Consider the following 16,682-nt stretch of genomic DNA (forward strand, 5'->3'; position numbering starts at 1 on the left):
TAAGCACAGCAGCCTGGAAACTTCTGCTCCTTGCAGACTGCATGCAAAGAGCCCAAAGAAATGCTTTACAGCCTTTTGTTGCTTAGAAGATTTCTCTAAGTATATTATTGTATTATTCATTTTATTTCTCTTTTGGATTTACATGTTAACACGAAGAAATAGGAGAACTATGAGATAAAATGAAAGCTGTTTTCCGTAATAAAATCTTAACTGATTGGTATACTTAATTTTTAGGGCTTTTTTCATAAAGCTTTTCTCATGGATTATCCATTGCTATGCTCCTTGTATAGCAGGCTAGAATAAAGTGAATCTGCCAGTACTTGGGAGCATCATGTTCCACCTCCAAAAGGCTCATCCAAAGCTACAACAAAGATTTACAGGTTTACTTCTTTTGGAAGGGAATTGCCTCTGCTTCTGTTGATGGAGGAACTCGGTTGTTTCTCTGTCATTGCAAACTCTCCCATCTTGATTCTAGTCTTATGAATTTGTATTCATAAGCCTAAACTTGTGGAGTTAAGTGAATATTTCTCACTCACGGATAGTGATTTGGTTATAAACAAAAAAGGAAGAGAAGAATTTTGCTTCCTTGAAAACCTGGAAACATAAACTGATGATGAGATGGAGGCTCAGAGTTCTCAGGACAGTGAAGAAAAGTCAAAGATGAGTTTTTATTAAGACATTACAAAAATGTTTGTGAAACCTAACATGCATTTTCAGCATATACATTTGCACAGTCCTACCTGTGGCACAAATGCATTATGCACTTGCTATCCAACTAAAGCAAATTCCCTCTTATCTGGCTTGTTTGTCAATGAAATGTCTTTGCTGTATTTTTGTTGTTGTTGTTAGAGCACACATATAGGCACTTTTGCATACATTCCTGAATGTAGGTGTGGAGAGCTCTTTTTATGATGGATATATGTTACCAATTATATATATATTTTTAAAAAAATGTTCTTAAATAAGGGAGTAGTCAGACCCAGGAATCAGGAATCAGAGACAGGCCATGATTTTCCCATCATGACTGGACAAGGCCCAGACCAACTTAATGTTATTTTTAAGCTACTTGGATTTTAAGCAAGGTGTAAACCAGGTGTCTGTCAGAGTTCCATTCCTCCTCATTATTGTATGATTACGCAGTTTTACATTACAGTTTTTGGTTTGGGCTTGCCCAGATGGGGAATCCTGGCTGCTGTAATCCTATCTGAATCAAAACATGGCCACAAAACTTGTACAATTACACGTGTTGGCATACTATCTTGAAATAAAGGTAGTAAGTATATTGTGATATTATTGATCTGCTTTGGAAAATATAGTATTATTGCTTATATTCTCTATGTAAAAGAAAAGAATGATGAGGTAAGATTGTATGTGGCAAATATAATTGTTCACAATGAGGAATAACTTCATGGGTGTAATGAAAGCATTTTCCAGCTCTGTACTGAAAGAGCTCAATTATTAATATATATATAAATATATATAATAATATATGTTAACTGTACAAAGGCTGTTTAGTTCTGGGGTCATGTATGATTTTAGTATAATGGCAGTATATCTTTCTGATGTTAATGTTAATAGACAGTCATCTCATTACTCATATAGGGATAACACAAATCAGTGATGTTCAGCAAGAACTGGATGTCTTTGCTGTTTGCTTCCAAGATTTGGTGTTCATTTCCCAGGTCACATCCTCCACTCATTCTTTTTTCCACTTTGATAGACTTTAATTATCCAATGAGTTTCTGACTCATTGGCAAAGATGGAACCTTGGAGGTCCAAAACATATAAAGTTTAAATTTAGACCAGCAGTACCCAAACCAGAGCATTTCCTCCTATTCTTTATACAGAAATGATTTTTACAATATCACATTGAGCTTAATTGATAGAAAATGCTGTCCAACTGTCTTTAGTTACTGGAGCAGGAAATGGTCTGCGGTTACCAATACTTGCTAAACTTTGTTCACAAAAATCTTTATGTGTAAGTATGCAAACACACCCATGTATAATCTAGAGTCCAAAATGCTTTGCTGATGAGGAACCTTGCTTACCTGCCGAGACATAAGCCTTGTTTTCTGGCACAGCTAAAAACTCATATACTCTTTTAAAAATACAGTCCACTGCAAAGCAAATAGCAGAATGCTGATCATTCTCTCTGAATGACACAGATGGTCTCAGTTTCAGTTTAGTTCATTTCAGATGTGGAGCTCCTAGAACAGAGTACAAATACTGTATTTCACAAGTTTCATACTTTGATAGGGTCTGGAGTGGGTTTAGTTTATCATCTAGGGGCAAAGTGAACAGCAGGTTAACTGTCTCTCTCCACTTATAAAAGCAATAGGAACTGCTAGACTGGGATTTTTTTTTAGATCAACTCAATCTCCTCTTGGTGAGTTTTCCTGTAGGAGTGTAATCAAATGGTGAGCAGTAGCAGCTCCAGTAGTTGTGGGAAAAGCAGGGTTTAGATCAGCAAATGCTGTATGAATAGATGTTGACAAGTTTCTTCATTTTTGCAAAATTCATGATTGTCCATCTCTATTAATTTAAATAAAGAGCAGTTTGTACTAGAAATTTTGGTAAAGCAACTGCAGTAACTAGGTTTGATAGCTTAACTACAAGAGCCATTGGATATCCAGAGGGCTCTCTTCCTGTAAGAAGTGGCCATAGACTATACCTTGAGAAGAAGCAGCCCTATCCAGGAGGTAACAGATGGAAGAAGTCACCCTTTCTGAAACAACTAGAAGAGTTAAGAGGTTTACAGGATTACTCAGGATGCAAAAGGGATGGAAGGCAAAGAGCTGCACCAGTTCATTTGGAATACATGGATGAAAACAGCCAAGCACAAACGGCTGTTTAAAATGGGGTTCAAGTAAGTGAAAAGCTTGCTAACATTGGAGTACTGAGAACAGAAAGGACAACACAGGTTTTATCAGCTTCACAGGAGCTCACTACAGTGAGCAGAAAATTTTAAAAAATGTCAGTATTCATTAATCCAAACATGAGATTTCCACATTTACAAACAACTGCATGTTTACTACCAGTTTTGTTACAGGGAATGAGTCAGGATTACACTAGAATGAATTAGGACCAGAACCACTAACTGTTATGTAGAATATTGAAACTGAGACAATGCAAGAATCAAACCTTTACAGTAATAAAAATCCCCTTTTCTTTATAGCTAACTTGGTTTTACAAACAAACGCTTGGATGGAAATAGACAGCTCTACTCTGTGAAATAAAATAGCATCAAAGAATGGTCTTTGCACTCCACAGGTTTGTTGTGCAATGTCGATCTCAGCCAATAAATGAACAAAACATCAAGACGCAAATATGAAATCGCTGAACTCCAGCAACACAGAGGCAGTTGATTGGCTTATCACTGAATAAACATAATTTTGAAAAATCCCTACACAAAAAAAAAGCAGTTCAAAAAGATCAATATCAGCAGAGTCCCCTTGCCAGGCGTCTGCTCCCAGAATGCTTATTCAAAGGTATCCTTTATGTCTCATCTGTTATTAAGAGAGAGACTTGAGAAAATTTCTAGGCTTTTATAAACTGATACTAATCTCATGATTGCAAGTGCAGCATCCCTAAATGCAGGAAAAGTTACTTTTACGTATGATTGTCTTTCCTTTATTCAAATACCACTTGGAATGCCAGTAAAAGTGTGTCTTGTCTTCAGCAGGAAGGACATTATGTTCTTCCATTTGATATGCTGGAAGTGAAATACACCTATAATGTATTTCAGTTCAAAGATAAGAAATGCACTAGCAGTTATAACTCAAGTAATACATTGCCCACATAGCACACAATTGTAAGTACCCAATAAATTCATGAACATTACCTCAAAAATACATTTCTTTTAGGTCACAATATGAGTGTGGTTTGCACACAGGAGTTTTGTTCATAGGCAGCTGACAGCTAAGAATACTGACCAAGAAGCTGTTACCGTTTTTATTTCTGTTATAGGATAAGAAATGGAATGAAATTTTGGTCTGTATTCTAATAAGAATGTATGTTCTGGTTGCAGTGTAATTACAACTGTTAGTTCAGAAGGAAGACAGTTTGAATTTCAAATCTAAGCTTCAGTTTGGAGAGCCAGTAGTTTGAAAAACAGCTTCAGGTTGTGCTCTACAGAACACAAGTACACTTTACTCATCAAAAAACATCCATTTATTTTCTAGCAACGGAATTTTTGTGTATGTACTTCCTCCTCAGCCTATCAATACGTGTTGCTCAACAGAGCAAAGGTGGGATTCATTGCACTATTGTATAATCTAAATGTATGCGATTATGGATTTATGAGTCTTGATTGTTTGTTTCGTGACTCCCTAGTGGAGGTTTACCAAAGCACTGACTTGGAGGTAGCTCCAACAAGAGTGCAACATAAGCAGCTTTCTGAAGGAAGCAGAGGTCTGACGGTGCTTTCTCATACGCAACGTCAATAACAGCAAAGCAGAGGGCACTGGGAATTCCAGAAACTGTGACAGAGGTCTTGCGTGCAACAAAATCTGATTCACACCTTTGTTAGGGTAGAGGAAGAACATTATTGCCTGAACTGAAACAAAGAGTAAAATAACAGATAGATCCTTCTACTCAAATTATATCAATAGTACTACTGGTACTCAAATTGTGTCTACTTAAATGGTGTCAATTCAATTAAAATTCATGTAGTTCTTTCTCATTGCGCTTTACAGATTTATTTATAGTGCCTGAAAATCAGATAAAGATGTTTACTTTATATGTCCAAATTGCTGATGAGGCCTTCTTGCTTCAGCTATATCATGTTTGCAGGCACTAATCCTGAAGTAGGACTTCAGCAACCTGGATGTCTGCTGGGAAAACGACCCAGCAGACTGTAAGTAATCCAGGAGACTCCTGACATGTGTTGCAGACAACTTCCTGGTCCATGTGTTAGACAAACCAATTAGAGGAGAAGCGTTATTGGACCTGGTGCTCACAAACGCAGCTGAACATGTTAAGGAGGTTAAGATCAGAGGCGGTCTGGGTTGCAGCAGCCGCACCCTGGTTGAGCTCATGATCTTGAGGAATACAAACCTGGCAAAGATCAAAGTCAGGACCCTGAACTTCAGAAGAGTGAATTTCCAGCTGTTTAAAGAATTAGTGGATGGGATTCCCTGGGAACTGCTCTTAGGGACGGAGGAACCGAGTAGCGCTGGAAAGTCTATAAGGACACCTTTCTTAGAGCACAAGAGCTCTCCATTCTCATGTATAAGAAATCAAACAGGGAAGGCCGAAAATTGGCATGGCTGAGCAAGGGCCTGCCAGTCAAACTGAGGTGTAAGAAGGAAATGCTCAGGCAGTGGAAGCATTTTTTCCATGAGTGAGACACTGCATCATCTGAATGGGCAGATTTACTATATGTTGATTTCCGTCCAAGGTGGGCAGTATCTCCTCACCAGGAAGGCCTGTGTGGCTGTTTGCAAATGGATTCATATCTTGTCAGAATCATACAGAGCAGCATCAGATTCATGAGGAATCCATAAACTGTCTGCAGGACGAAAGCATGAGCATACAGGGAAGGCTACCCATTATAGTACTAAGGACAGTTATTACCCAGATTATCACTTCCTGGACTGACACCTCAGCAGCCCTGCTGTAAAAGCAATGTGCTCGATGCAACTTTTAATTGAAGGTTGCTTATATTCTCCCCCTCACACTGAGTTCTCCCCAACTGAATTGGAAAAGTGTGGGCAATGGTTTTATTCAGGGAGAAAATCTCCTCTGTCTCTAAATCACAGAAATGCTGTTCCTTGTGTACTGATTGGCAAAAACGCATGCATTTTCTAGGGAGATTTTCATTGGGGAGGGAGGCTTACCAGTCAAGTGAACATCAGCTATATCCATCTGATGGCTTTTGATGGGGTCCTGTGGGTCAAGGGCTTGTAGCAGAATGCAACCTCAGGAAAGGCAAATTAACCTCAAATATATTTATGGTCCTGCTCAACCTCCCTAATTCTTCCTTTTTTCCTGTTTCTGTTAGCTCCTTCCTCAGTTACACCTTAATGACAAATGAAAATATTTTGTGCTGAGTAAAGGAGATAGGATTGAGGAAGTTCTAGGCATTTAAACAGAGACCTTAATGACCTTAATCCTCAGAATTACAATCAGAAATCCCTACTTCCAGAATCATTTTCCTTTTAGATTAAAAAAAAAAAAGAAGAAGAAATAAAAGAGGGAAAAAAATGGGGAAAAAGTCGGGTTTGAAGGCAATGCAAGGAAATACTATATATGTTCTGATTTTCCTTTGATTCTTATCACTCATAAAATCTGGGTGACATAGGGAATTTAGCAGCCTTCAAGCCATTTCTTTACAGACCCTAGTAGAAAGGACGCAGGACAACAAAGGCCCAGCTGGCAGAGGGAACAACCAACCTGATTTTTCTCTGCTTACAACTAACAGAAGGGAGAAAGTTCAGTGAATAAAAGAAATCCCACTTACACTAGCAATGAAAGCTGGGCAGGAGTTTTAAAATTATGGAAGTTATCTTACTGTCAGTGTGAGAATAAATCTCTATAAAAATACAAACATTTTAAAAATACAGGAGTAGCAATAAACATTTAAAAAATCAAATCATTTTCTCCAGTAGGCAGTGAAGGGTGCCAAAACATCTCATGGAGAGTATGAGCTTTCCGTTAATATGTACTTTTCTTCAGGTAGATTACCCAGGAAGCTCAGCTGAACAGGGTTGGACAGAATTTTTATAGTCGCCTCCACCCTTTAGTCAATATATTCTTCTCTTGCACTGTAAATTGTCCTCACTTCGCTCTTGCTGAGTACAGCTCGTGGATTACTATGTAGACTGCCACACAGAAGGCTTGACCGTCTTCTAGCATGGGGACCCTCTGGCACTTACAATGTATTTTAATTTTATTCTGTATTTCAGTGCTGAATACCACAGGGTAAGTAGCACAACACTGAATGTACCTTAGTTCAGGAAACTTAGTTACCATTAATTATAAATGTCCTTTCTTAACTTTTTACGTGTGGAGTGTTGTACAATTAAACCATGTCATTTTTAAAAGAGGAAATGGCTGAATTTTGTTGTTGCCAAATTCTGCATTGGCTGCTGTCTGTGAGAGAATGTGTAACGTGAATTTCTAATGGCAGATCTGAAGGGGAGATCTGCTGCAGTTATCAAATGCTTCTGACTTTCTATGTATGCCTACAGTAACCTTTGCCTTAGGACTTTGATATGTAGCGGTTTAAAGATAGCATGGAATAGAAACTAAATGGCAGCTTGTTACAGCTGTCTTGTGGGGAAAGAAAAAAAAGTTCTTACTTATCTTCACACCTCTTTCCTCCTTAGCTTTAGCTCCGTCTATTTTCCAGTTGCTTGATGTGTTTCAGTGATGAAGTAGATTCTGTTTGTATATGATACTTACTATGAACCTCCCTAGTTTTTCTAAATCTCTCTGCTTAGATTTTGATTGGCTGCGGGGACATCCACTGTGATGGCTTTGCTTAAGGACAGATTCTCTCTATACTGTGTCAAGTAGAACAAGAACAATTGGGATGGTGGGTACCACAGGGGCAGGCACTGTGCCTGCCTCCTAAAGCTGTAGACCACCATCAGAACATGTCAAGAGCAGCTACTGTAGTCTTGCAGTCCTGGAAATTCCTTTCCAATGCAAAATACCCAAAGAACAGAGCCATCTTTCTTGCAATCTGTGACAGAGCTTTGGTTTTGTCATCTCATCTCTGCAGGATTTTGTAGCACCACAAGGACTATATCTATTTCTAACTGCCCTTGCCCTGTAGCATTTTTAGGGTAGGTCAGAAGAAAAACTGAATGAGATGACGGTTTGTGGTCATGAGATATTTGTAATGGTTAAAGGAAACAAAAGCCTTCCAACAAATAACAGATAATTTTGTGACACACCAGTTAACTGGCATTTGCATGTCTTGCTTTGCAGTAGTGAGGATGACTGACACAAACAAGTTAACAGCAAATCTTTTGTGTTATTCTGGTATTCTCTGAGCTTCACTGTACCTTGCCATCCCTCTTGTAGCTCCCCATGCCTAATTGAGTTGGTCTCTGTTCATTTTAGAGGGATACAGAGAGAGGATCCTTCTAGACTCAGATGAGGTGAACATATCACATCTTTTTCTAGCTCAGAACTTCTTAATGAAGGAGTAAGGATAGATGGGAAGGGAAGGAGTCAGACACAGATGAGGCCCTGAGTCTGGGCAGTAATTCAGTAAGAACACCCGATGACATCTGTTAGTCCCAACATTCTTTCTTAAACAATTTTTGAGTCACTAAATCTGTAAGGGTTTCACTGTGTTATTTGTCTTGGCAGGATCAAACACAGACCAACTGGTGGCTTGAGATCGTGGAATCCTGAAACAGGTAACTGCTTATACTTAGTGCTGTTAATGTCCAAGGCAGATTTTGAATATAATGTCTCCTTTTCCTTACTTTCCTTGCTTTGTGTTTCAGCTTACCTCACTAGATGTGATTTTAACAACAACTCAAGACCATTTTGTGACTGGACCCAACCTTGCACTGTGAACCAGGGAGTATGGATACGAACCAAGCATGAGACTCCGACTGATGGAACAGGTCCTGATGGAGACTATCCTGATGGAAGTAAGTGCTTGTTTATGGCATTGTTTACTTCATTTTGAAGACAGCTTGACCACCTTTCTTCTTTCTTTTTCATGAGGAGATTAATGAAATCCTTCAAAATAAGTCAGTTTCATTGACACCTGTCTTTGACTTTTCACCATATTCAGTCACAGGTAGATTAAACTGGCTTGCCCCATCGTAGATTGGAAATATTTACCACTGTAGTGAAAGAAAGTAGAAGAATGCTAGCTACTTCTTGCTTAAAATCTCACCAAGAATGCAGTGACATTCAACAGATCATTACTCAAAAGAAGTTTTATCGTCAAATTACAGTGATACCAGCTGATGCCAAGAAATGTAGTGATTGCTGATGCCAAAAAATGTAATGATTGCTGTACTGACACTGGGTAATGTTCATGCTAGCAAAGCATTACAAGATCGGAAATTAAAGAACGTATTTAAAAATCTTGTCCTCAGCTACATGTGATTGAAAAACTGAGATCTAATGTGGTCATATCATTAAAAGAGTGTTTAATATGGCTCCATCTCTATCTGTTTGAACCATCAGCCTTGCACTAGAAGATTCATTTATAGGAGATCAGTCTGTAGTCATACTGTTTTCTGCAATTATCCCTAGACCGGAAAGGTCACTTATAATATATACATATGTTTTCAATTGGCATGGTCCATTTAAATTCAAATGCTACTTACATTTTCTTACTATTAATAAAGTCCTAAAACAGTAGACTGAATATTATACTATGTGTGGAGTAATGTTTTATAAAGTAGAAATGGTCATTTCTTTTTTACTCATTTCCATGGTCAGATGGGAGAGACTTGACATAACTGCACTGACAGAATGTAGTTTTCATCTTAGTACAGAGATGTGATGGGAAGCAAAAAGCTTCAGCCTTAGTAAAGGAAAATGTAATCTCATAATGAACAAGTTCAGAGTAAAGTATTTAAATCCCAAAAGCAAATAGTGTGAGATTCTGAATTTTGAAAAGATTGATTCCTTTTGATAATGTCAAACCTAATATATTAATAGAAATGTCTGTTTTTTTCTTATCCCTCTGCTTTGAGACAAAACCAAATATTGGGGGGTTAGAATTTTCTTTGTGCCAGGAATTTGTTTATCATTAGATCATGTCTTGGAAGGGAAGGTGTATTGCAAATGCATAGTAGATCACATTATTTTTCTTAGAGGAAAGGGGAAACTGAATGAGGATAAGTTGGGCGCTGTGTCTGGACATGCTTTCTCTTGAAAGAAGCCTATATCTTTATTTGCAATCCCAAAATAACTGTTCATGTGAGATAGGATATATTTGCTTTACTCTCCAGGTCTCATTGTACTTTAGCTAACTACACAGTGCTAACCATTGCAATGTAAATTACAAACATTTGCTACTTTGCTTCTGCTAATTATGTGCTTGATTTCTTCCAGAGTTGAATTGTACTTCAGTTTTAAGTGACACCTAACAAGTTAGAAGGATTCAGACTTTTTTTTTTTTTTTCACTGTGCAGAAGGCTATTTCATCTACCAAGAAGCAAGTAATCTGATCCCATTCGACACTAACAGGCTTGAGAGCCCAAATATTGTGGTTTCTGAAAAAATATGCATAGACTTCTGGTACTATATGTTCGGGTCAGAAGACAGGAATGAACTGAGAGTGCTTATACAAGACAGCACAGGGGAGTTTATGGCATGGAGTCGGAAGGGAAACCAAAGTTCCTCTTGGATTTATGGTGCTGTCACACATACTTTTCCAGCACAGAGAAAGATAAAGGTAATATATTTTCAGAATAAATTTATTTGTACAGCGTCAGCATTTATGATTTGCCCTCCCTTTGCAGGCTGTAAAAGGTTGTGCGTGTAAGCTAGAAACAATAACCATGATTTTCATGGTTTATATTTTGTAATTATAATGCCCTCATGCTTTATGCCAAATAATAAGAAAAAAAAACAAACAACTCCCTGAGGTTTACTGCTGTTTTTAGCTAGGAGATAAAATATATTTGATTTGCTCTCTCTTTCCTTGCTTCCCACATTCCACCACTGGTTCACTGGATGCCCTTAGAGATAGACCAGAAAGAGTATTATGAAAATACGTTGGGGGAAATTCTCTCACATATACCTGAACAACTGATGCAGTGATTCACTTTGCATCCTGCCTAGGTCATTTTTGAGGCTGTCCGAGGACTGACAGAGTATGCAGATACGGCACTGGACAATGTCAGAGTAAGAGATGGATCCTGTGGTAAGTCTATATTTGTGCCTTTCTCATCTGTCTTTAAGATGTTGACAATTACTCAATTCCAGTTACAATATAGAAACTCTTCATAACACCAAACCACAAAAGAAAAATAGAAAAATCTTTCCAGCTCACTTCATATAGTTGTTACTTCTTTTATTGTAGATCCTTCCCAAGTCTTTCCTCAGTGCCACCAACACAGAGAATAAACTATTCACTTCTCTGTAAATGTGGCCATTTTTACATGGTCCAACAAACCTTAATTGTGAAGTGCATCTCTAAACCCAGCCAAGGTCTTGGATTATAGGATAACCTGAGCTGGAAGGGATCCACAAGGATCATAGAGTCCAGCTCCAGGTTCCAATGTTCTAAACGTTTTTTACAGCAAATCTCTGTCCAGTATGATCCAGAAAATACACAGAACTGCCATATTTAATTTAAAAAATATAATGGTGACTCAATAATAATGACTTGCACTATCATATCTGATTATAAATGAGTAATTTGAGCTTGATTTCTGACCCTCTAATAAATCAGCCTTGACTTGCGCAATTTGTGGAAGACTTGGAGCCAGAGATTAATCACAATTTCACCCCACCTTTTCTATTATGAATGCAAAATTTACAAGATGTGAATTCTACAAGAAACATGCTGAGTATGGTACAGAAAATGTTATCAGGTCTTAATAGACATCTCTGTGAAACACTACTCATTTAATGTCAGTAAAATGTTTTAAATTTACACTGGCCAGGATTTTTGGATGATGAAGAGTTCCACTCATGTTCATACCCTGAGAATATATAATTTTCTACAAAATACTGTGAAAAATACTTGAGGCCCATTTGGAAGGCCAGTTGTTCATTTTTCCAGGCTTATTGTCACACAATTCAGCCACAGGATGGTGCACGAATGTAATTCCAAGAGACTAGAGAAGAGCTCCTCCTTCTGTTAAACTGTGTGTCTACAATCCATCTTGGGGTTGCTAGCACACACATATAAACACACCAAGAGGACTTGTTTTAGAATATGTCTTTGTGGTGGATAAATAATAAGTGGAGAAGATGCTAATATGTATTAATATGTACTGAGAAGCAAAAATGAGCATCAGCAAAGACTCAACACCACTGCTTATTATATCTGTCAGTAGAAAGCTCATTCCTTACATTCCTAAGAGATACATGCCATTTTGTAGAAAGAACAAAACTCTGAGTAGAAACCACCAGTGTCCTGAGAGTCATTTGTTTCTGTTATATGGCATCTGCTGGCAGGCTACCCATTTCCAGGCCTGCCAACGCTTGCAGAGAGCATGACCTTCATGCTTTAAGAAACAAACCAGAGAGAATCACATATCCAATTGTAAATTCATTTCCAGTTTCAGAGAAGCATACTAGGACAAGCTCAGTCACTGTCACCAAGCTAGTAGTGAGATGAGCTTCCTAAGAACTCAAAACTTGCATGTCTTCATTTTTTAATATAGACTATTCCATTTTCTTCAGTGAAAATATTCTAACTTTATGCTGGTGAACAGTAAGTAGAAACCTGTGTATGCTGCTTTGTATGTGGTGTTTACTGTGTGATTTTATAACTCATCATTCCCTTGTCTTTTCTACTGACAGATGCAGTCAGCACTCCTGTACCACCAACACCTACACCAACAGTACCTGTGCCACCTCCTGTGACAGGTAATTTTAGCCAATCACGTGTGATAGTCAATGTTTTAGAGGAGGGCAGCTGTGCATTCTACCAGTGCTACTTGAATTGATGTATCTGAGCGTGTTTCTGCGGCCTTGCCTTAGGCCATAAAGTCTGTCTTTGCTGTTTCATTTCTTTCATACGTAATCTACAAAATGGGGACGACCATGTTTTCTCGCAGCACAGTGAAGGCATGAGCTGTCTTTTCTGATGCACCAATATGTTAATGAAACATACTCTGTTTTCCCGTCTCCAGAAGCAACTTGCAGTATACATGGAGATCCTCATTATTTAACATTTGATAAGCAGCGCCATGACTTCATGGGCACCTGCACCTACACCCTCTCCAAGCTGTGTGAGAACAACAGCTCGCTGCCCTACTTCAACGTGGAAGCGGCCAACGAACACAGAGGAAGCAACACTCGCGTGTCCTATGTCCAATCCATGGACATTGATGTTTATGGCTACAGGATCAATCTGGGAAAAAACGGAGTTGTTAAGGTAAGGCTGGATCCCGCTATCTATTGTCAGTAAACACGACATTGTGTGTTCTTAATGCTAGTACGGGCTCACTGTAGAAGCCCTCTGCTCTGTATAGGATGGTGGTCTAAGAAAATCAGCCTTAAAAGTACGTGTCTTGAAGTGATGATAATGATTGTCCTTCTGTGTCCGTGTAGGTTGATGGAGTCAGCCAGGTACTCCCTCTGACCTTGGCGAATAGTGTCAGCATTTCCTTCAGCGGACAATATGTTGTGGTTACCACTGACTTTGGGCTGAAGGTCAAGTTTGATGGAGATCACAGAGCAGAAATCACTCTTCCCAGTACCTATGTATCAAAAGTCTGTGGAATATGTGGAAATTATAACGGGGACAAAAAAGATGACTTCCTTAACCCAGATGGAGGGATGGAAACAGACTCGGCCAGCCTTGGAAACAGCTGGCAAGTTTACAATGACTCAAGGTAGGACTGCAGTCAGGATGTCTGGCCTTGTCTGGGAGTTACGTCATGAGCAGTACTTTAAGCAACTGTTGTATGTAGGCCCAAAATGTCAGGAATATGGACTAAAATATATTCTTGTCTGTGTAGCTCTTTCGCAAGTCTGGGAAGAATTTGTAGCAAATTCAAGTGCGCTTAAAAAGAGAAAAATTGAATACAACCCCTGCAATTGCCCACTAGGCTTCCAGCTATTGTTGTAGCATATTGATGGTCCTGCTAGAACTCTTCTGAGATACTTCACTGTTGATTTTATAATTACGCAAGATGTTATTTCATGACAAGAGATGTTTAACTTTGAACGCTTTTGCCGTTTGTTTGCCCTTCCCAGGTGTCTTACTTGTACAAAGCGTATTTTTAGACTTAAAGCCAAAATTAATGCTTAAATTTCTTACAGGCATCACAAAAGTTGTGAAGTTGAGATCATTTTAAAATCTCAAGTCTTATCCTGTTTGAAATGTAGATCTTTAAGAAGTCTTCCTTAGTCTGGGGCCAGCCCTGTAGTTTTCTTAGATGGGATTTGAAAAATATCTCGAGTGCAGTTGTATGCAAAGTTCACCAGCGACATTTTCCACATCTGTTTTTTTCACACTAGGTGCTTGCCAGATGATGGCCATACCCCAAATTGCACTGCTGATGAAAAACATATGATCCAAAGCAGTGAATACTGTGGTCTGATCACTGATCCCAACGGCCCATTCCAGAATTGCCACTCAGTAGTTGACCCACAGAGTTATTCTGAAGACTGCCAGTATGATCTCTGTGAGCTTCATTTGAGCAGTGAAGCCCTCTGTCAAAACCTGCAGGCTTATGCAGATATGTGCCAAGCTGCAGGAGTCCAGCTGACACCGTGGAGAAACGCAACCTTCTGCCGTACGTATCAAAGATTACTGGAAATTACCATTTGTCGGGGGGATATAATTAGGACTGCCTGAAGAGAGAGCATTACAAGAAACGGTTTTAAGTTCCTGTAACATCGTGAATCTTAACTGCTCAGGCTAAAGATTTCAGGATCATGTGTAGTCCTCAGCTGGAGTCCTTGAGTTCTTTAGAAAGACTGATGAAAAGAGGGGGCTTTTCTTTTGAATTCTTCTCCTGCCCCTATATTTTTGTTCAAGGGTATTAAGTGTATCAGGGACCTTTGAGGGTTTTTTACCTTCTGAGGAAGCTGTGCCTAAACTTTAGTGTCTCTGAGAAAAAAAATCTCATTTTGCACCTGCTTAGTATACGTGTGAGAGCATCACCCACGTTCCCTGCAGAGATGCTGAGCTACCTTATTCTATTCTCTTAGCCTCTCTACCTTGCAGGGTAGAGAGCAGGCACCCTGATAACAGAAGGGAAGTTATGTCTTCTCCTCTTGCAGAAACCCCAGCAGAAGCACATTAAGGCAGATGACCACAGAAGGGGTACGAGCCAGAGCAGATGAAAGGCAGAGCTGCACATGGGGATAAGGAATCCAGGCAGTCTGGGGCAATGAGAAAGGAGCTTTGATTAAGAACTGGAGAGGAATGCTGAATGGGGTAAATAGGAGGCCCTGGATTTTGAGAAGGAAAGTAGATTCTGGAAAGGAAAATGTGAATGTGCTTACAAGGCTATGGAAAAGTGGAAGAACATGTTGAAAGTGGCTAAGCTAAGTGCAAGGAGCATGGACTAGGTAGCCGGTGAAGGGATCAGAGTTTGTTGCTCCCACAGGAACAATGAAATCAAAACTGGTGGGAGGAATAGATCTGAGCTGGAACAGTGAAGATGTCTGAAATTCAGAGTTTCTATCAGCGTAAAGAGAGCAGGACAAAGCAGAAAAATGCTTGATGAACTGAGCAGAAGATCTGGGAATCAATGAATTCTGCTGTGCCCTGTGTGCCCTCTGCCCTGAGGGAGATGAGGAGACTCAAGAAAGATACTGGTCTACAAATAGTGAAGTGTCTGAAGCCAAATTTACTCTGGACATTTGTATCACAATTGATTGTGATCTCTTGCTGGAGCATTTTCTTTGCTAGGCTCTCTCCCACATAAATTCTATGGGTTTTAAGCAGGAGTAAACCTTACCGGTAGCTGTTCTTTCTGCTGCAGGAGCTTGCAGGATCTCTCCTCCTTGCCTTGCTCCTATTACAAACTATGCCTTTGTCCTCTACCAACCTCACTAACTTATTTCTGGGTCAGTTTTAATTGATGGGGGGGTGGACAGGGAAAAGTACAATGTAATCGTGCGATCTCCATTGCTTAAGGAAGCAGACTAAAATAGAGTGAGGATATGTAGTTAAAAACTGAACTACATCATGTAAGTGTACAGAAGCTGGAAAGAGACTGAAGATTGAGATTCAAAGAAAAACTTTGAATTAGCTTAGCTTTTGTTTTTGAATTGTCACACGTGCAACAAGGTATAAAAGGAGAATAGGATGCTTGTACATCTACGTACTGATTATTTAACAGACAATAAGATATCTTCAGGAAGTGAAAAAAATATGAATCAAGAAGCTACGATATGATTAGAATGAAGTGTTACCTATAGCCTAAATCAGGCACATGCCAAGGACAAATAACATGACACTGATATCCTCAGCCCAATGCAGGAGAGAAAAGCAAACACTGACCAGAGTAGACGATCTGGTAGGAAATTCTTGCAGAGTGAAATTGTTAGGACCCACAACCATGAACTATGTTAAAGGGCAGTTAACCATGAAAGGCATGGATTACATTGCCAGAGGATTCCAGGGTGTCCTCAAGACTGCAGAACAAAACAAAATATGCCATGAAATAAACCCAAATACTTCAATACGTAAAACATGAACTTGTGTATTAATCTTTTATATTCCACAGCACTCACCTGTCCAGCCAACAGCCACTATGAGCCCTGTGCTGCAGCCTGCCCTGCAACATGTGTTAATCCGGTGGCACCATACAACTGCAGTTTGCCATGCGTGGAGGGATGCGTATGTGACAGCGGGTACCTGCTCTACAACAAGCAATGTGTGCCCAGCCAGCAGTGCGGCTGCTGGCACAACGGGCAGCACTACCCGGTGGGCTCCGAGTTCTGGACCGACAACACCTGCTCGTCCAAGTGCACGTGTCCCACGCGAGGAGGCAAAGTGCAGTGCTCCAGTGCGTCGTGCCCTGCAGGCCAGTTCTGTGGAGTGCAGAACGGGAAACCCGAGT

General features: G+C 39.5%; 1 protein-coding gene across 1 annotated transcript; it reads left to right on the forward strand.

Moving 5' to 3' along the window:
- LOC110397406 (zonadhesin-like) lies at nucleotides 2,781-16,681 on the forward strand (the record flags this gene model as incomplete). The annotated part of the gene is made up of 10 exons (XM_021393645.1): nucleotides 2,781-2,866; nucleotides 8,323-8,372; nucleotides 8,463-8,612; nucleotides 10,116-10,378; nucleotides 10,768-10,849; nucleotides 12,460-12,525; nucleotides 12,792-13,036; nucleotides 13,213-13,496; nucleotides 14,125-14,402; nucleotides 16,347-16,681. Coding segments are annotated over exons 1-10 (1,839 nt in total), but the record flags the coding sequence as incomplete, so codon positions are not given.

Source organism: Numida meleagris, chromosome 4, assembly GCF_002078875.1.
Source record: "Numida meleagris isolate 19003 breed g44 Domestic line chromosome 4, NumMel1.0, whole genome shotgun sequence".
In the NCBI taxonomy this organism is placed as follows: domain Eukaryota; kingdom Metazoa; phylum Chordata; class Aves; order Galliformes; family Numididae; genus Numida; species Numida meleagris.